The 21,943-nt window shown below is 39.6% G+C and overlaps 1 protein-coding gene across 2 annotated transcripts in view; it reads right to left on the bottom strand.

The window, feature by feature from the left end:
• LOC122812957 (probable G-protein coupled receptor 142) overlaps positions 1-21,943 on the bottom strand; it is a 309,644-nt gene that overhangs the window by 200,568 nt on the left and 87,133 nt on the right. For both annotated transcript variants that reach the window (XM_044085037.1, XM_044085038.1), the window contains one exon: positions 1,823-2,006. In XM_044085037.1, coding sequence (XP_043940972.1) covers positions 1,823-1,961 — 139 coding nt within the window. In that variant the 5' untranslated portion in view covers positions 1,962-2,006. The remainder of the gene's footprint in view (positions 1-1,822; positions 2,007-21,943) is intronic.

Below are 21,943 nucleotides of genomic sequence, written 5' to 3'. Positions count from 1 at the left end.
AATGTTGATACATCATTACATATTTTATGAGCGATAACCCTGGAGCATGCAAGTAGTGGGGCAAGCCACCTTGCACCCTCCCCACACAGCCCCCACTCCCTGCTCATTTTCTATTCTAGTTCTGAGATTGTACATTATAGGATAAAGGGCATATTCTCTAGCCCCACTAATGCAGTGCTCTTACACACTTATTGACCATTTAATTAGTCAACCAAATTGTTTCAACTAAACAGATGTCATCTTTCAGCTTAATTCTTGGCATCCATCTCTCTCTCTCTCTCTATATATATATATATATATATATATATACATATATGTGTATATACATATACATATACATTATATATGTGTATATGAGTGTATATATCTGTATCTCTATCTGTCTGTCTATTTATCTGTCTATATCTATATATATTTATATCACAGAAAAGTGCACGGAGAGTTTGAAGTAGTGTTACAAGCACCGACAATGCCCTCCAAACAGAAAGGTAGAGCAGAGCAGTACTGAAAAGCTATAGAAATGATGTTTTAATAAAGGCACGTGACCACAAATCAGCAGTAGGTTGCAGTTTTACTCATAGAGCCTCTTCAGTACTGACATTAGGTACAGAGTGCAGCCAGAAATCTGGTAAGTAACTTGACTGAGGTACCATAAGTCATTAAAGCAGAAAGTTAACAAGGCGTAAGTAAAATATGAAATCAGGGTGAGATAATAGAACACACACCATGTCATACTGCTGTTCAGCATTTCCTATTAGTCAGATTGTACCTGCATTTTGTGCTAAAGCAGCTGAGTGAAAAAGTAAAGCAAATGAAAAAAATATCTCAGTAATAAACAGATACATTTCCATGAGGTGGAAATCCCCTAGCCATAAATTGCTGTATAACGTGCAAGCTAATCTATGCATCAAGAGGCGCTATAAAAGAAACATAGATTATAATTAGCGCCCAAAATTAAGGCTCATTCCTTTCATCTCCATTTGTCTACTGTGTGACTCTGAGTAAGTGAATTGACTAGTCAGTGCTCTCATGTCGCCCTGAAAAGGGACACTTGTGCCCGATGGGCTTGCTGTCTAACAGATGTATAAAATAAAAATAAGCATATTTGGAAAAAAAGGCTTTTTTTTCCCCTCACTTGACTGAGTTACTCCTTTAAGGAACATTATTTGCATATGGAAGGTGAAATATTCACCAGAACTGAAATTTAGAGATTAGATTGATAACAAAGAGACTTATTGTTATGTTTGTAGTTAACTACTATAGGAGATAATGCTTCACAAGAAATTACACATTCATTTTATACAGTTTATGTAAGAAGTACTTTTGGTAGCCAAAGTTAAATTTTAACATCTACAATTTCTATGGAATGTATGACTCGTTTTTTTTTTTTGCCTTGGTACACCCACATGTCCTAACAGAACCTAAAATAACTCATCTGCACTTTTACAGGTAGCAAAATATATTTGATTTGTAAAAGCTAAAGGCACCAGGTTAGAAATCAGAGCAAGTGACTTTGCTAAGCAGGATACCAGGCAGCTGCTCTGAAACAAAATCTCAGGTAATCATCTAGTTTCATGCCACAATTCATCATGAAAATAGTGTCCTTTTGCTGAGCAGGCCTGAAATAAGCCAATGTAGCTTATCTGCTAACCATAAGATAGGGAGGAGGTAACGTAACCTTGAAATTAAAAGGTAAGTAGCAGCTTTAGCAGGTCAGGGGAACAAGCTAACACTGCTCTCCCAATCAGTGACAGGAACTGCAAATGAAACTTACCTCACAGTGTTGGCTAATCTGAAGCTGCAGCAAGTCAAGAGTTCTTACCTGGTAGTCCCAGACTGAGCAGGACACTATAATAAATCACTGGGATGATTCCCAGAATGCATTGTGATCGCTCAGACTCCCCTTTTTCTCCAGCATTATTGATCGGAGTCAAGACAGTCACATTAGGTAAAGGAATCATATCGCTGGTGTTCCCACGGGCAATCTCCCTGGCCCCATCACGTACCTGTAAGGGATGGAAATGGAGTTTGTGTTATAAGAGATTTCTTACTGTGGCTAATTACATGAGTTATATAGAGAGCAATTAGATATGCTTAAATTTATGATACAAGCACATCTTAAAAGTGAATTTCATTCTTGTTTTACTTTGGCAGTACTGAACAGAGGGTAAAGGCAATATGCTGCTAATAAGATTTACCCTGTAGTCCTAAGTTTGATTCCCGCAGGTTCCTTTTGCTTACTGTATGACTCTGAGCAAGTCAGTTAACCAGGCAGTACCGCAATTCACCCTGAAATGAGGCATTTGTGTCAGGTGGATTTAGCTGGTTAACAAATGAAAACATTAAAATGTAAGAGTCATACCTTTCTGGTCCCAGACACACACACACACACACACACACACACACACACACACACACACACACACACACACACACACACACACACACACACACACACACACACCAATGTAATTCAAATGTATGCACATTTGTGCGTGTACATACTGCTGAGTACTTCAGTGAAACTAGTTTTTCATGTGCTGTTTACTGACTTAGATTAGTCTGCTAGATTCAGCAGCTTGCATTAGAATCTTACTTCACATTTTAAGAATGAGTCATTCTCCCTGTTGGACTCTTCTGTCTTGGTTTTTAATAATTGGGTAAATGTATTTATAGTATTAGAATATGAAGAGATTAAAAGTCAAAAGAAAAGTTGCACGTTGCACTATGAAGCCTATCTAATTTGCAGAACTCTGAGAGCATATTATTTTTTGTCAAAAATAATAATTACAATTTATTTTACTATCTTCATATGTATTGCAATAATGTTGCACCTGCTTAATGTAGTGAACATTATGGTTCTGTGGCAGATCAGTTTTTCCTCCTCCCATTTTGATGGAGGCTATACATTGACCTTTAGCCTGATGGCTGTGCAAGTGACCATAATGACCATAATGACCATCACAAAGTCTATTTACTATTCCATTGGGGTGTGCAGAGTTACCTCCACTTTAATGGCTACAAAGCTTTTCAAAATAGTTTCTCAGTAATTAGAAGTCTAGCAATTAAAGCACTGGTGGTTCAAGTTCTGCTGCAGAGAAAATTCCATAATTAATGCCAATCTCCATAAATACAACTGGCCAAAACAAAATAAAAACAAGACGATACATGTGACTTTTTTTTGTTTGATTAATCATTTGTAAAAACATACTTCTGACTTGCCCCTTCATGAATCTCAGACAAATCCATATGGAGAACCTATGGAACTTTTTCAAGAAATGCTTTCTTAATATTTTAAAATACAGAATTTGCATTGCACAACCGCACCATTAGATTTCTTTAAAATGCATCCCGTTTTCCATTATATATAGCCACTGTAATAATAATAATAATAATAATAATAATAATAATAATAATAATAATACATTATTCCTAAGAAATCCACTCTGCATATACAAATAATGCATTTATAGCTACAGCCAGTTCTCCAAGCACACTCTACTTTCTCCTTGCTGACTTCTTATTGTTGTCTATAATCAGTCCCCTAAAATTATCAACCTCACGTTCCTGTTCCTGGACATTCTCTTTCCCTCAGCTGTCAGCCACAATCCCCACGTCCACCAGCATGACTTTCTCGCTTAAATTTTACCTCACAGTCCCATCCTGCACCCCTCTGAAACCTCATCCTAAAATGTTCTCCAGATTCTTCTCTAACCATGTATCAATTCCTCCATTTTGCAGTTTACTTAACTAACTGATAATCTTGCTGACTACATTTGGCTTTATTTTTCCATCCCATCATGCATCCTGCCAAAATCCTCACATTATCCTCATTTCCCATTCCCATCCTTCATTACCTAGTCCCACCCAAAACAACCATCACTTTCATCTGCACTGCAGCTTTCTCCTACGTGCTGCCTATAAATGTTTTATATCAAACAAAAGAAGTAACTGTAGATTTAAAAATCTCTCTCTCTCTCTTCCTCTCGGTAAAGGAAAAAAAGATACAATAACACTTTGCACAGAGCTACAGTAGTCAGTATGCCAGTGCCTATAGAAGTTTAAGGATAAAAGTCCCTTTCCTTTTCTACTGATTTTCAAGCAAAGCTTTTTTGTGCAACAGGGTATAAAAAGCTTATTTTCCTAGGCAAAGAGTAGCTATCATCATTATCTGTGCCATAGATTATTGAAAGGGTATTACTACTTTAGTCATTAGTTGTAAGTTCATAATCGATCATAATTAGAAAGAATGCACTATTGATGTTATTTGAAATGGGAAGAGTTTTTTCTTCAGGGGTGCAACATACCAGTGTTCTAATTCTTCTTGACAGTCATTCTCTTAGGTCCATGGATTAGTACTAGTTTAACTGCCCTTGAGGACCATTTTAAGCCTAGCCAATTATCCTACATGAGAATCAAACCTTGCACCCTGTGTTTGTAAAGTAAACACCTTAACCATTATGCCAACTCCCCCAGCCATGACTAGTTGTAGCATAGCCACACAATCTCACACTGAATTTACCAAGACATGAAATTACTGCCAGACCTGGCAAGAGAATAAATTACTTTGGGCATAGCTATATCCCCTTTTCATAAGGACCTAAGGGGTCAAGATAGACTCCCAAAAGGATGAAGGGTAATTATTACATCATCGAAAAGTCAGTTCAGTGAACGGCACTTACCTCGAATATGCCGTTCATCGAGCCACTCATAGTGAGATCATGGTACAGTGAAGATCGGAAAATTTTCCCTTTCCTCACTGTAGTGCAATCTCAGAGTTGGTATATACAATTAGTGTGGATGGAGTGGAGAACACAACCCCCACAAGAGCGGAATTTGATGAATGGCATGTTTGATGTAAGTGCCGTTCACTGAACTGACTTTTCGATGTTATAATATAGACCCAAGGATGAATTATTTTGGACCTGATTACATCCTCTTTCTGTGAGGACTTGAGGAGCCAGACTTAAGCTCCACTTATAATTGGTCAACCAGTCATCCAGATTGCAATTAAAAGGGTAGGAAACCACTGTGCTTTATATCCAGTAGGAGTCTATGCCACAAAAGAGGTATTTTCTGTGATAGAAATTTATCACACCAGCACATCGTATCTATATTGCAGTAGAAGTTCAAATGTCTTAAATGGGGATTTAGGATGTTGCTAATTTTGTGGCTGTGAAGGATGTTGCATAGAACAAGATCATTTGAGATTCTGTAGTCTCAACAGGGTCCCCTTTCAGATGTCAATAGGACATGGATCAGACTAACAGAGCTTTAAGTCTGTCAGGGTAGCTCAAGTTGGACACATTTGATTGTCTTAGTGAGGAAGTGCTGTAGTTTCCCAAGCTGGGTCATGTGCTTAATTAAGTACATTCCTTAGTGGGCATTATACTATATAACTGGCCTGATAAGGAAGGGGTAGAGGGAGATGACAACTTATTTGGATCTAGAAGATATATTCCTGTTAATCAGTCTAGCTATATTAAAGGACTTTCTGACAAAAGTGATAATGTGGCAGTCAATGAAAAGTTCATTATTTTTGAAGGTGCCCAAGTCTTTAATGAACAAGTCCATTTTTAGAGGAGTGTTACATATGTGATAGGAGCATTTGTGTCTGGGATTGCTAAAAGACAAAATACTGCATTTCTTGGCATTTAGTTTGAAGCCATGGTCTAAGCACCACTTGTTAGTGTACATTATGTCCTCCTGGAGAATCCTGTCATCATTTGTATGGTTTATGACAGCTCCCAATGTGCAATTACTGACAAACTTCATCAGCCAAATTCTCTTGTTATTAGCCTTGATGTCAGAAAAGCAGATCTGAAAGAGAAGTGGTCCCAGTACAGATTCTTGGGGTACTCTGGGGTACACCACTCGCAACTATTCTTTTAGTTGAGATTGTGCCTTCAGCACTAATGAGCCAGTTTGCTATCCAGTGGGTAACAAAGGTGCTTATATTTGGCTTTCTTAGCTAATCAATGATGGCCGAATATGGAATGATATCAAAAACCTTTGGCCAAGTCCAGGTAAGTGGTCTAAACCAAGCTGCCTGTGTCCAGTGCCTTGGTGACTTGTTTGAAAAAGTATGCCACAGTTAGGAGGTAAAATCTCTGTTTAAAAAGCTCAAACTGGATTGGGTCCAGGCATTGAAGACTGCCTCTGTCTTTGTTAGAGTGCCAGAATGATGTACTCCATTGCCTTACAGTCAAGGTTAGTGAGGCTTAGGGTCCTGCAATTTCCTGGAAGATCAATGGGTAGCTCTTTGTGAAGTGGAATGATTACATCATCTCTCCATATTTCTGGCACAAATTCAGTGAAGAGGAGACTTAACAATGAATCAGCCGGACAGTGTTTGGTGCTGACATGAAGACAGCCTGGCACATTATCCGGGATAATGGAGCTAGTGCTCTGTGATTTGCAGAGAACACTTCAGACTTGCTCAGATGTGATCAGGGATGATATTAGCACACTAATATGCTGCAGGTAATTAGATGGAGATGGGGAGCAAAGTCTGAGATGCATTTGTCTGATAATATGCTGGCTATGTCCTCAAGGGGTGAGTATGTGTTGTCATTTAGTATTAGTTCAGAACATTGTTGGCTATTAGTTCTGAGGTTCCTGACATAGCTAATGAAGGCTCTTTGGTTATCCTTAGCAAAAGTGGCAATTCTCAGTTCATATTTACTTTCGGATGATTAGATTTTGTTTCTAAGTTCCTTGTTATTCTTTTTTCAGTTATGTTCAAGCAGATGGGGTACTAAATTTGCTTTTGTAGTCTAAAAGTTACTTCTCCTTCTTGTCATATAGTTTGTCAATACTGGGGTTACACTAAATAGCTTTGTTCTTAAAGCTGGCACTGTATTTATGCCTTTTGGGGACTGAGACCTCACTGCAAGACTGGAGATGGGCATAGAACTTTTCCATGAATATCACCATAGGTCCATAGGTTCATACTAGGCTATCTGCCCTGGGGCAATTATAAGCCTAGCCCAATTCTGTATGGCTTGCTTTGAGTATACTGTGCCCTTTTTAAGGTTTAGTTTGCTGTGCCTCTGTCTAATAGTGACACGTAATCCCTGGGACAAACCTCGATCCCCCATCCACTTATCGAGATTCTTCTTGAAGAGATTCAGTGAGGTGCTCTGCCTCACATGAACTGGAATTGTATTCCAGAGCGAAGGGATCCTCTGGGTTATGAACCTGTCCCTCCAGCAAGTTCTATTTATTTTTGTGCTGAGGTTCAAGTCCCTCGAGCGTATGGCTCTAAGGTATTTAGATTTACTGAGGTGGAGCATGTCCATTAATTCTGGATTTGACATAGCTTTGTATGTCAGGCATAGATCGCCTCGAAGTAGGTGGTATGCAACTGAGTAGAGCTGGAGTTTTTTTAACCGAGCAGCATATGGCATCTGTTTGTGACCCTTGATCCTCTTGGTGAGATACTTTTGGGGTCTTTCTAATTGCTGCAGGTGTCAGGTAAGGTACATCCCAAAAGGGGCATTGTATTCTATGATGGGCCTGATGAGGGATGAATAAAATTACCTCTCTTGATCTAGATGTGAAACCCTTCGTGATGAGGTGGGCTATGTAGAAGGTCTTTCTAACCACTTTGGCAATGTGGTTTTCAAAGGAGAGATTGCTATCAACTTGGGTCCCCAGGTCCCTAATAACTTTCTCTGTACTTAATGGGTTTGGTAATTTGTGGGCACATTGTTTTTGTCAAAGGGTATGACTATACATTTTTTGGCATTTAGCTTTAAACCATGGCGCTGGCACCAGTTATCTGTCTCTGTGAGACCTTTTGAAGGATGTTTGTGTCGGCTGGAGAGTTGATTATGGCACCCAGTTTGCAGTGAGCCATAGTCCTCCCACGTTGCCTGTACAAGTATATACCGAACAAGAGTGGTCCCAGGACAGAACCCTGTGGGATGCCACTTATGACCAGTTTCGAGTCTGACATGGCTCCAGCAACTCTCACTCTGTGGGTTCTGTCTTTGAGCCAGTTTGCGACCCATCTTGTGACATAGGGGTTTATATTTAAGCTGGATAGCTTATCTATGATGCCCGAGTGGGGTATTGTGTCAAATGCCTTTGCAAGGTCCAGATAGGCTGTGTGGACTACCTTCCCTTCATCTATGGCTTTGGTGACTGTTTCAAAGAAGTCAACCAGGTTCAAAAGGCAGGATCTGCCCTTGACAAAGCCGAACTGGGTAGGATCTAGTGTCTGTAGGTCCCCAATGTCTTTGTTTATGAGCTCCATGATGATCCTCTCCATAGCCTTGCAGACTAAGCTAGTCAGGCTTATGGGGCGATAGTTTCCAGGGTCCATAGAGGCTCCACCTTTTTGGAGTGGGACCACTGTTGCTGTACGCCATTCTGTGGGCACATATCCTGTAGTGAGGCTGAGATTGTATAGCTGTTTTATTTGAGGGATTAGTTCCTCTTGTAGTTCATGACGCCATCTGGTCCCATGGAAGCAGTGTTTTGGCAGCCTTCACCTGAGCATCTGAGATGTTTGGGAGGCAGCCCTCATAATTGCTCTTTTGGGGTGGAGAAGTTTGCACTGAACCTGTCTGCCAGGATATTGGCGATGTCTGTGGGTTCAGTGTATTTTTGTCGTTTAGAATCAACTCAGAACAAGTCTGGGAGTTGCATCCCAGGTTTCTAACATAACTGAAAAAGCCTTATGATTGTCTTTGGTGTCCTGTGCAATTTTTCTCTCGAGCTGGCCTTGGAGGATTTTATGAGGGATCGTAATTTTTGCTAGTACTGATCAGAGATGCCTTCCCTATTAGGATTTTGCTTTATCATGTAGTAGCTTCCTCCTTCTGTTGTACAGTTTATTTATGGCAGGGGTCCACCAGACTCTGCCTTTGGATGATTGGGTCTTGGTTTTATTTGGGATAGCATGATCCATGCATTCCTGGAGATGTCCGTAGAATGCATTTATATAGGATTCTGCAGTTTGGGCTGTAGTTTCCACTGGCCCTGGGGCCTTGAAGGATTCCACTTTGGTTTTGAGAAGTGAGAAGTTCGCTTTTGAGAAGTTTTTCACTGTGGTTTTCTGGGATGGGGGTGGGGTCAGGATGTGGACATCCAGTGAAATTAATTTATGGTCTGATCGGATATACTTCTGGTGTGGAGCATAGAGTCCCCATGTTGGTAATGATCCCTCTTGTGGGAGTGGTCACTAGTTGTTCCATAGCATTTGAGTTTATACAGTCAATGTTTGGGTAGTTGAAGTTAATGGTGTTGAGATCTTCATGTTCTCCAATGTTTTCAGGAAAGCCGAATGGGATTCCTGACTTTGAGAGGGTGGTCTGTAGGATGCTATAAACTGAAAAGCAGTCTTGCCCACTGTTAGTTGCACATGGATGGTCTCCGATACTTCGTGCAATGCCACTAACCTGGAGGTGTGGATATCCTTGTGATATGAGGTATAGCCTGGTAGTGCTGAGGTGCTCTCTGGAGCCTTGAACCAGGTTTTTGTCACTGCACAGATATCGATGTTCTCCATACTGAGGAGACATCTTGAGGTTAAGACTTGCCTTGCCTAAAAAAGGTTTGTCTTTGTACTGTGGCATCATTCTAGGTGATCATGTAGTCCAATGTGTGATGTGGATCACTGGGATGAAGAGGGTGTTTGCATTTCTTCAGGTCATCATTTTGTTGAAGTAGATTTGCCTTGGAGTAGTCTCTGAAGATGGAAGAGTTACAAGGTAACTTGAGTCTTGCACTACTGCATGGTGCATAGATTTGACCTGAGATTTGGTAACTAAGTGCTGAATAGAGGGGGGCTAGTTTGAGAAGAAGCAGGTCCAAATGTTTTGACACTCTTGTTGGGTTTGGAGTAGTTGTTTTAAGGAGTTGTCATGAATGAAGTTTAAGAATCTTGGTGCATACTTATTTGTGGTAGTATACGTTCCCCAATTTATGGAGGGGTGGTTGAAGTCTCCCAGTGATAGTGCTGGACTCTATAATGAGGGATGTTAATTTGTTTAGATATGTTTCACAGTTTACTGGGCCACAGAGGGGCTATGGTAATTTACAATGGTGTGGTATTGGATTTTGTTTATCATGAGAAGGATGTGGAGTTCAAGGCCATTGTTCTGCATTATAAGTCTGGAGATGAATTGGGTTCTTAGGAACACAGACAGCTGCATTTTTCAGTCTGTTATTGGGTGTAAAGGAGTGGTAGACATTACATCTCTATACTACAGGGGTGTTATCACTGTTCTCAAACCTTGTTTCAGTAACTACACATATATCTATATTTTTCAAGGTTAGGAATGCCTTTAAGGAGTGTAACATTTTGTTAAGGCGTCTAACATTTAGTAGTGTCCATTAATATTGTTTTGATTTTGATTGTCTGTAAAAGTAATTTGAAGAGGCTGACCTTGCCTAAAAAGGTGAACAAACCAACCTCAAACCAAGCCGGAAAACAATACTTTAAGCCACACAAAGGGCAGCAATCAATAACCAGACAAAAACACACTAAACGTTATTATAAAAACATAAATGCTTAACTAAATCACTGTGTTTTTATTTCACAGGAGTCAAGCCTGGTTCCTCTGCAGTGTTTTTTGGGTTGTCTAAAAAGGCACCATGGGGGGATAAAAAAGTCTTGTCCAATATATAGAAGACATGAGGAGAGAGATGCAGGCAAAATAGCACAGAGTTACCAATCATCTCCTTCTAGGCTGATAAATATTGGATCCCCTTAGAATTATACCAGTTGCTGAGCCAATAATTAAAGTTGATTATCTTTTGTTTATACTGAGATATCATTTGTGATGTTTGTATACTGCTCAATACTAGTGTCATACTTAATTCTGATTCATATTCTGAGAATTATATTATGTCCTTCTTCAAATCATCCAAGGATATACATCTCAAGTCATTCATTCCCATGCTTGCAGTGATCAGGTCATATGCATAGCTGTTGTGAAGGGGCCTGAAGGCCCTGTTGACACTGTGGATCTTGCCACCTGAGAGACAGCTAAGCATTATCTGTCCTTCCTCAGCCTAGTGAGTGAAGTATTTGTATGGCTAACTATGGACTCACCTATGACCATGACTTTGCCAGGTGTACCAGCTTGGTCCTCATGCCTTAAAGGCTTCTGCATGCTGGTTGTGTGACCTCTTTATGTGGATGCTTTTACTGTAATGTCAGAATGTCCCATATGCTGGTTTGTTGATGGTGGCATGCAGAAGGTATATCTGAAGGTTTAAACTAATATTTAGATATAGGAGTTCTAGGGGCCTATAGCAGATATTTTTAACTGCATCAGCATAAGTTAGTTTTGAGTTTACAGTATGTGGATGTTGTGTAGATGGGAGTGAGTGTAATACAGTGTTAAGCTCACTACATTCTGTTGGTGTGAGAGGGGTGCTTTCCAGTTCAGTTACCTATTTACACCTCTCACAGGCAGTCATCTGGGTTAAGTGGGAGTTCCTTTCATTGAGCATGAGTCAGCTCTTACACTGCATTAGAATACTGTGTGGTATAAGGCTGGCAACAGGAAGGAGGGCCACTCCGCTGTCTCCCTATGATGACCAGCATTATCATGTGATGTATTTTAATGAGGAACTAAAGTGGGGGAAGAGGAGAAAATACAGGGGACAAGTTTGCCGAACTGGAGAAATGCAGGACAGTGCAGCTAAGAAATGGATTGCAGAAATCCATTTAGATCACCTCACCTCATCACAGCACATCAAAAAGTGTTTTGATGGAGCAGAATCAGATAACTCACTGAGAGGTGTTAGAAGAAGGTACCCTTTCAATGGTAGAAGAAGTGGAATTTACTTGTGGTCATTGACAATTGTGCAAATACAAGTACCACAGCTCTGCACAGTAAGTAATAATCAAGGAAACTAAATAATCAATAAAAAAAGAAGTGAAATCTGAAGCCCAAGTGCAGTAATACCCAGGAGCTGCAGTAATTTTTCTTAGGTCATACCACTTCTTAAATCCAAGATGACCAATACACTATGTCAAACAGATTAATCAGAGCAGAAAATAAGATGCAGAAACAGTAACAGGCAATGCAGAAAGAAGCTCTAAATGACTATATCATTTAGACAACTTACATGCAGTCATAAAAATGAAAAGAAGAAAAAGTACTTCTGGATTTTTATGTAATTTAAAAAATCCTGATTAATAGTCAAACACATGTGATTCAGGTCTGTTGAGTCTTATCAGAAAATGAGGCTGAGCTGCACTCTGCACAATACGTTTCAAATGAGAATATAAAATAACAAACGAAAAAGAAAATCTGAAGCCCAAGTGCTATAAGCTACCCAAGAACTGCAGTAATTTGTCTATCTCTCACTTAAATCAAATCACTAACAGCAAGGCAGTGAGGATTTTCCTTTTTGCCCATCAAAACAACTATCCTCCTTGAGTGTACTATCAGGTAGGTTTTTAAGTGAAGCCACGCTGAAGGCACTTAGTTTCAGGGGTTCACCCTTTCGCAGAGAATGAAGTTTTACAGCTACTTTTACAGAACATATTTTCCTAACAGTGCATTTTCTTTAATGAATAGTCTGTACAGCAGGATGTTCAGTGCGGGATGCCAAGCAAGAAAAAACAAAAATGACATCTGAGATACTTCACATGGCAGCTTAGAGAATTTCTCTTGTTTCCAACCTAAGTAAAGAAGGCATCTCACTGTAGTGCCTGGATGGTTTCCCAGTAATGGAATAAAGGCTTATGTGGCTTTTCTTGCAGAGCAACACCATTCGGTCACTAGTAACTAAATCCATCCGCACATACCAAAGTGCTTATGTTCTGCACTGCTATCGTGGAAGGCAGCTTTTAGGTAGGGAATAACAAAAGTGGCAAAGCTGTGTGAGGCAACCCATGCAAAATCAGCAAGGACAGAGGGAAGCACTCTTGTGACGTTATGATTTACTTCTTGCTAGGAGAACACAGCAGGCTGAATGTGAGAGATTCTTGCTCCTGGCATAAAGCAATGTCATTCATTGTTATACCAGCAGAGTGATGCATTTTTCAGACCAAAAACATACTTTTTGAGTTTCCACAGTCATCTCATACAAATTGCCTCAGGAGATGAACAGACATAGACATATTTATATAGTTGCACACCTTGCAAGGATTTATATTTATTATCCGTGGAATGAATTTTCCCAAGTCCAAAAGGAGTTGAGGAGATTCTAGTGCACGTATTGGTGAATTTCCTAATCATAGACACCAGCAGCTTTTCTTTTTAGCATTATTCCTGTTAATGCCTAATTATGCTTTTCTAAGAGCCCATTGCTCCGAGGACAACATGCCACCATGATCATAGTTTGAGTACTGAATTTTTCTGTCATAGATCTGATTACATTTTTACTAAATTCTGCATCTCTATTTCTGAATAACTTTCTGACATGGACCATGCCTACTTATATGTAGAAATGAATACATTTCTTTAAAATTTCTGATGGAGTGTTTGTGTTCATAATGCTGCCAGCACATAAATGTGTACATTGACTGATGACATAAAGGTACAAAATGCTATGTTTAAGTTTGTGTTAAGTCCACAGTAACCATATAATTTATTTGTTTTTATTTTTTGTGTTTTGTTTCCTGGGAAACTGAAGATACAGTGAAACTTTCTGAGTCTCCTTGTCGGTCTTGTTCTTTGAAACTGTAAGGGCCTCATTCCTGCAATGGCTCTTCTTTTGCCATTATCTAAAATATTAACACAGTAATGTCCAAAAGTAGCAAACTGAAAAGTTACTTGTTTAAACAAAATCGCTTTTCTATGTTTCATGTCAAAAAGTGCTCCTGCCTTTTTTATTGATGCTTTATTGAGCAACAAAGGTAATTATATGGACCTACTTCTGTTTCAATATCATATTTGTACTAGGTGCCTAGTGGAATGCTTTACTTTTCCATCTACATACTTAAAAGCCCTGTCACAAGGTCTATCAGTTTACAATAGCTTTCTACCACACACTGACTCTGTTTTGTCTAACCATTTTCTTCACAAATTATGAATGTATTTGCAGTATCAGCCCCAGATGTCTCATTCATCCTACTACTACTACAAAAGTACCCGCATCTGAAACCATCTCTGTCAGATAAGTTTATGTTGCATACCTCTGTATCTACAGACATTTTCTTGCCACAATTATTTTAACATGCTCGCCTCTGTTTGGCCACTATTTAGCTAAGTGATGGTGCGCTGACACACAGCACATTTGTTTCTCTTGCCACCGAACCTGTGTTTCTTATAATTCTGCCAAAATTAGAGTATATCTTATAAAATAGAACTTTTTCCTTGTCAAGAATATAGCCACAAATCTAATTATTTCAGTGTGCATAACTTCCTTTGTGTTCATATCTTCCACTGATGTTTTCATAGTGATGTTTCTTGCTCTCTCAGTAAAGGGCAATGCAGCAGCAAGGGCTCGCTGTCATATTTCCATTCAGAAATTGGAGTCCAAACCATAAACACATTTTCCAGATTCTATAGGGCTTATTTTCATCAAACACAAGTGGGGTTCTCTAATCGAAAACCATCTTATGCTACCAAAGGAACGGCTGAATAAAATAGTTACATTTTCAAGGTAAACAGAGATTATTCTTCTGAGCATCAAAGTTGTGCAGACACTTGTGTCACCACTGACACAGGCTTACATAGTTCAGAGTCTAAAATCCAGATAAAAGTAGTTAATCTTTCACAGAAAGCAAGTCAAAAACTGTTGTAAATTACCATAACGCAAGTCAAATAATGTCATTAAAATTACCTTACAAAAAGACATGCTGCAGTGAAAGTCTGAAACACAGGAAGCAACTATAGGCTTAACACCTGGAAGCTTTCAACATGGTGAGTTGAAGAATCAAACAGGGATCTTCTCTCTGTAAAAAGCACTAATTTGGATTTTTTTTAGCTGCTTTTGAACATAGCTCTATATTTGAGCTGTTTTTTCATGCAGCAGCATGTGCAGTTTAAGGCAGGGGGTGGCCAGGTATAGTAGTTCTGCCTGAAATCTGATGTCTTCCAGCTCATTCCTTCATTCCTAACTGGATTACCTCTTTTCCTTTCTTAGCTAAAGTTTCATCCCAAATGAATAGTTCACACATCTTTTTATCTAATCTTTCATCTTCTTGTTTAGGATGAGCTACAAGTACCTTACCTGTCAAGTTATTGTGGCACAGTCATCATTCTCACTATTTCAGTGCTCTTCCGAGCACGTTACTCTCCCTGCACCCTCGAGCCAACTTTCCTTACACCTTACATTTGACCTTTTCACATTTATAAGTAAACCGCAGTCTCTCGTAGCAGTACATCTCAATGGCAACATCACAACCACCAACGTAACTTCATAAAATATATTTCTCATCACAGACCATTTAAATTGTTCTTTGATAAATAGCTGGGAACTCCACACATCTTTGAAAGCACCAAATAGGTATCACGAATAATGTCCTCTTATTACCTGTCCATCAGAATGTTTCAAACCCATCTTTTTTTTTTTTTTTTTGCTAACACCTTGATGAACTTTCTCAAGTACTTTGATGAATCACATGAATGAATATAGTGACAACAGCTTGACCTCAAACCTGTCTCTGACATTGAATCTTACCTCCATTAACTAGCACTCTTAAACTTAATTTGATGTACAGTGCTTGAACCTTATTCTTGTATATTTCCCCCAAATTCATCTGTATCAGTGTCATCTGTTTAAATCCCAAAAAGTCGTACACATACCAAAGAAGGCATTACCTTACCCTGTGTTCCTTGTCTGTAAAATGCATATAACCCAACACAGAAATTCAGAAATGCAGTGGTAATTTACCCTTTACCAAGCATACCTATTCTTTTTATTTCTGTCCTGTAACAACAATTTCTGCTAGCTTTTCTGAGATTATAGCAGAGGTTTTGGTGTCTGCATTTAACAGTGCAAGATATGGTTGTTACTGAGATGATTCCTCCCCCTTTTCCTTTAGGAAGAGCAACTATAACAGAATTCCACATCAATTTCAGCAAACACTTTCCCCTTACTGTAGTGTACCATCATGTATTTCCTATAATAAAATACTTACCTGCTCTTTGGTCACCTTCAGTTTCTGGTATGGCCAGTTTTTACATATGCCTTCCTATCTTTCAGATTTCCAAGAGCCTCCACAATCTAATCTAAACTTTTTTTCTCACTCTAGTGCCTCTTTAGCTAACTCCTAAATAAAATTATGTTTCTGAATCCAGCTTGGCCTTCCTGCCATCACTAAATCTTGCCCCTGCCTGTTGGATTATTATATTTCCTGATAACATTACACTAATGCATACATTATAGCATCTACATATTGATTTGTATGTCTTCACACCACATACTTTCCTCTCTAAGCATGCCCTGACCCCACTAAAGGTCAAATTTCCTTTAAACTCTGCTTCTACTTTTTCTGAGCCTTTCTTCTTATCCTCTACTGCTTCTAATTTGCATCCAATCCTGCTTTCTTTCTTTCTTTTCCCTCCTATGTCTTGTCTTTTTGGTTTCTTTTCAACTTCTTCTCTTAACCTTTCATGTCTACTTAGCCCTTTTTCACCATCCACCTTCCCCCATGTCCGTTCTCCCATTTTGACCTCACGTGCACAGCCTGGCAAACAAATCTCCTCAGTATCCACCTTGAGCACCTCCCTAACACCTCTTGACCGTCTAACAGCTCACCATTTCATCTAAATTGCTTCATTTCTTCTCTCAAAAATGTAAACTCTTACTCATTTCTATTTATTACTTTGCAAGTTCAGCATCACCTCAAACCTACCCAGTGACCTTTGGCATCTGTTAAACTCTCTCTTGGCATGTGTAGCAGGGGCACAGCCACTCACCATCCTTCCCAGAGACCTTTAATGTCTGTTAAACTCTCTCTTGGTATGTGTAGCAGGGACACAGCCACTCACCATCTGGATTCAAGGGGTATAGCCTCCCTCCTTGAAAACCTGATAACAATGATTTATTTGTTTATTTTTTCTGTTTGTGCCTAGAGTGGAATATATGCAATAATAGCGTAGTCAAGTAAATCATTTTTAATGAATTAACAGTCATCTAATTAGCTTTCAACAATTATAATTCAATGAACTGAAATGACAGACATCCCCACATGCATCTTCCCCTTTTCCACTTCAAGATCCTTCTTAAGCAGGTTTATTCCTTGTTTTCAGCTTTGTCTCTTTGAGCACGATTACATTGTTCTTTTCTCAGTTCATGTTTTACAAAATATCTTCCTTTTTAATGAGATTATTAAAGACCTCTCATGTCAATGTCATTAGCTTCACTACTTTCCTTCCCACCCAGACTCCCCATCCAATACCCTCCTTCCAACTTTTACTCTAAACAGTTTCCTAAGAATAATCTTGCAATATAAAACTGTACCAGGGCTAAGTCATTTAAGAAAAAAGTCACATGAAGCTGTATCATTAAGCAGTTATGCCAATTCTGATTAGCTTTATTTATTGATTCAGAATAAAATAAGACATTAGGATGTCAAAAAAAATCCATGTTCTTTACAGTCAGTTACAAAAGCAACTTAGGAAAGTTTGAAAATTCATAAACAATGTTGTAGCATACAGTAGTCTGAAAGATAATGCTGTATTATTTAAATATCTAAACATATAAGGAAAAGCAAAAGAACTTGCCAACAGAGGCTAAGTAGTACCACCATGTTAAGAAAAAATGTGTGCAGGTTTTACCAGCACCTTTACATATAAGCAATCTCTTGAAACAACTGTAGTAGTTCTTACAATCTACCTGTGATTTTAAAACAGAGTGTTGTCAGTCATATTATTAAACTAAACATTAAAAAAATAACATGATCAGGTGGCTTGAATTTCTCTGCACATTTATAATTCATGTAGTGTGCTAATAAAGCACTACCAGTAGGTAAAGTCCCTGATTTCTGGAAAGAAGCATGTTCTTGTGTTTAAAAGGAGAAAGGCAAAACCAGTTGAGTACAGAATTTTAGAATCATAAGCCCTTTCAGCAGTATTGTCACTGTTTAGGAAGGATGAATATTAGACCTCCTTGAAGAGGGTTTTTGTCCTCAGAATATTGTATATTATAACCATCATTGGTTTATTAAAAAGAAATCTGTTGCCACTGTTTATTTGTTATGCTCTGATTATAAAGGCTACTGAATTGAACCTCTTAATGGATATTATTGATATGAATATGTCCAAAGCTTTTGAGAATTTGATGAGTTGTGCAAATGCTGTTTCACAGTGTTTACTTCATGGAAACAGCATTGATGTGCTTTCTCTTTTTAGTCATGCCTGTCTATGTGACATAGTGTACAGGTTCACTGACAACCTAATGCTGTCTAGCCCTAGGAATTTTAATATGTATCTTTGTTCTTCTGTGACACTCATTAGGGGATGGGTCTCTGCATTTTATTTCTTTCTTTTTTTGTGAGTGAAAGATTCTTGTCTGAGTTTCTAAATCCATGCTACTTTCTCAGAATACAGTTTGCATGGTCTGGATACCACTCATTAGAACAGACAGTATATGACCAGTAATGGCACAAAAGTCTTGGATGTGCCCATCTTTTGAGCAACATTATGTCACCTTAGAAAATTCAACAGCCATGTGAAAAGACAACATTCTGCAGGTAAGGAAATGCTCGTTTACTACACTGCCCTAATTGGTAATTAATGGAAATAGATATGTAGTATTACAGAGAAGACCTTTATCAGGAAATAGGCCCGAATTTCAGTTTGTTTGGGAAATAAGTAAGAAAAACAGAATATTTTTTTTTTTGAAACTCAAACCATTCAATGTTTATAGTCTGGGATTTGAAATCTGAGGGATATGAGAGGCTTCCATGTCAATGCGTAGAAATGGTCATATAAATCAGAATGAACTATGCTGTTAGTGAATATTACAATTCAGGAACTTGGTGCTCATTGTCAAACAACAGTGTGATTAGTATATAAACTCTGGGGGTATAGATGGGTACAATGGGGCAAAGACCTATGCAGTGATGGCCTTGATGGTGTGGTAGCTGATTTCATGTCTTGAATACAAAAATATAGGTAATGACTTTTTTAATTTTTGATTGGAATTAACAGATTCATTCTGTACAAAATATAGAAACAGGTTTCATTTTATAGGTTCATAGGTTCATAGGTTGATACTAGGCAATCTGCCCTAGGGCATTTACAAGCCTAGCCAGAGTGTGTTTGGCTTTTGCCACTCTTTTTAGATTAGTTGACTGTGCCTCTGTAGGGTAAGTCACAGAAGATAGCCCATTTAAGGTTAGTTTACCGTGCCTCTGTCTAGCAGTGACACAGAAGAGATCCCAGGGGTAAATTTACGATCTCCCATCCAAACGTCAAGATTGTTCTTGAAGAACGTTATTGAGGGGCTCTGTCTAACATGGATTGGGATTTTGTTCCAGAGTGAGGGGAGCCTCTGGGATATGAATCTGTCCCTCCAGCATGTTCTATTTATTTCTGTGCTGAGGTTTAAGCCACTGGACCATGTAGCTCTAATGGATTTGGATTTCTTGAGGTGGAGCATGTCCATTAATTCTGGGTTGGACATGGCTTTATACGTCAGGCACAGATCACCTCTGAGTAGGCGGTAAGCAACTGAGTAGAGCTGGAGTTTCTTTAGCCTAACTGCATAGGGCATCTGTTTGAGTCCCTTGATCCTCTTGGTGAGGTACTTTTGGGGTCTTTCTAGTTGTAGCAGGTGTCAGGTAAGGTACATCCCAAATGGGGCATTGTATTCAATTATGGGCCTGATGAGTGATGAGTAGAGGGGCACAATGACCTCTCTTGATCTAGATGTGAACCCCTTCGTGATAAGGTGGGCTATATAGAATGTCTTTCTAACCACTTTGGCAATGTGATTGTCAAAGGAGAGATTGCAATCTACTTGGGTCCCCAAATCCCTAATTACTTCTTCTGTACTTAATGGATTACCACCTATGTTGTAATTTGTGGGCACTTTGTTTTTCCCAAAGGGGATGACTATGCACTTTTTGGCATTTAGCTTTAGGCCATGGCTCTGGCACCAGTTATCCATCTCTGTGAGACCTTTTTGGAAGATGCTTGTGTCAGCCGGTGAGTAGATTATGGCCCCCAATTTGCAGTCATCTGCAAACTTTGTCAGCCATAGTCCTCCTGTGTTAGCCTGTACCTCAGAGAAATATATACTGAACAAGAGAGGTCCCAGGACTGAGCCTTGTGGGATGCCACTTGTAACTGGTTTAGAGTCTGACATGGCACCTGCAATTCTGACCATGTGGGTTCTATCCCTAAGCCAGTTTGCAACCCATCTTGTGACATAGGGGTTGATATTTAAGCTGGTGAGCTTATTTATGATGCCCAAGTGGGGTATTATGTCGAAGGCTTTTGCAAGGTCAAGGGAGGCTGTGTGGACTACCTTCCCTTTATCTATGGCCTTGGTGACTGTTTCAAAGAAATTGAAAAGGTTTAAGAGGCAAGATCTGCCCTTAACAAAGCCAAATTGGGTAGGATCCAGTGTTTGGAGGCTCCCAATGTCTTTGTTTATGAGTTCCATGATGATACGCTCCATAGCTTTGCAGACCAGGCTAGTTAGGCTTATTGGGCAATAGTTTCCGGGTTCCATTCTGGCACCACCTTTATGGAGTGGGACCACTGTTGCTGTACACCATTCTTTGGGTACATATCCTGTTGTAAGGCTGAGACTGAACAGTGATTTTAAGTGAGGGTTCAGTTCTTCTTGGAGCTCATATAAAACGCAGCCTGGGACACCGTCCGGTCCCATTGATGCTGTGTTTTTTGCTTTGGAGAGGGCGGCTCTCACCTGTGCGTCTGTGATGTCAGGGAGGCTACACTCTGTTGGGATAGTCATTTCCTCATTTGTGGGGGGGGGGGAGTTTGCACTGAACCTGTCTGTCAGGATGTTGGCAATGTCTGTGGGTTCAGTGTATTTTTTGTCATTTTGCACTAACTCAGAGCATATCTGGGAGTTTCCACCCAGGTTTCTGACATAACTAAAGAAGGCCTTGTGATCATCTTTAGTGTCTTGTGCAATTTATCTTTCGAAGCTAGCCTTAGATGATTTTATGAGGGATCGTAGTTTCTTGCTAGTACTGATCAGAGTTGCCTTCCCTTTCAGGGATTTTGCTCTATCATGTAGTAGCTTCCTCCTTCTGTTGTATAGCTTATTTATGGTTGGGGTCCACCAGACAAGTCTCTTGCCTTTGGAGGAGTGTGTCTTGGTTTTATTTGGGATAGCACGATCCATGCATTCCTGTAGGTATCCATAGAATGCATTTGTAAAGGATTCTGCGGTTTGGGCCGTATTTTCCACTGGCCCTGGGGCTTTGAAGGATTCCACCTCAGTTTTGAGAAGTGGGAAGTTTGCTTTTGAGAAGTTTTTGACCGTGGTTTCCTTTGCTGGGGTGGGGACGGAATATGGATGTCCATAGTGATTAATTTATGGTCAGATCTTACCAATGAGGGTTATACCTCTGGTATGGAACATAGAGTCCCCATGTTGGTGATGATCAGGTCCAATATGTTTTCCCCTCTTGTGGGAGTGATGATCAGTTGTTCTATAGCATTTGAGTTTATAAATTCTAGGAACCATTGGGCTAGGGTGTTGGGGCTTGTGTAGTGCTCCCAGTCTCTGTTTGGGTAGTTAAAGTCACCCAATATAATGGTGTTTGGAGAGACCTTCATATTCTCCAGTGTCTTCAGGAAAGCCGAGTGAGGTTCCTGAGTTTGGGAGGGTGGTCTGTAGCAGGCTACAAACTGGAAGGCAGTTTTGCCCACTGTTAGTTGCACATGGATGGTCTCAGATGCTTAGTGCAGTGCCACTAGCCTGGAGGTATGGGTATCTTTGATGAATATGGATACTCCCCCTCCTCTTGTGGTTCGGTCCGAGTTTGGGGCCGAAAAGCATGGTATGAGGTATAGCCTGGTAGTGCTGGGGTGCTCTCGGG

Source organism: Protopterus annectens, chromosome 10.part0 (genome assembly GCF_019279795.1).
Source record: "Protopterus annectens isolate FY-2018-M chromosome 10.part0, PAN1.0, whole genome shotgun sequence".
In the NCBI taxonomy this organism is placed as follows: Eukaryota; Metazoa; Chordata; order Ceratodontiformes; family Protopteridae; genus Protopterus; species Protopterus annectens.
The sequence above is the reverse complement of the archived record's forward strand: the minus strand, read 5'-3'. Positions and strand labels throughout refer to the sequence as shown.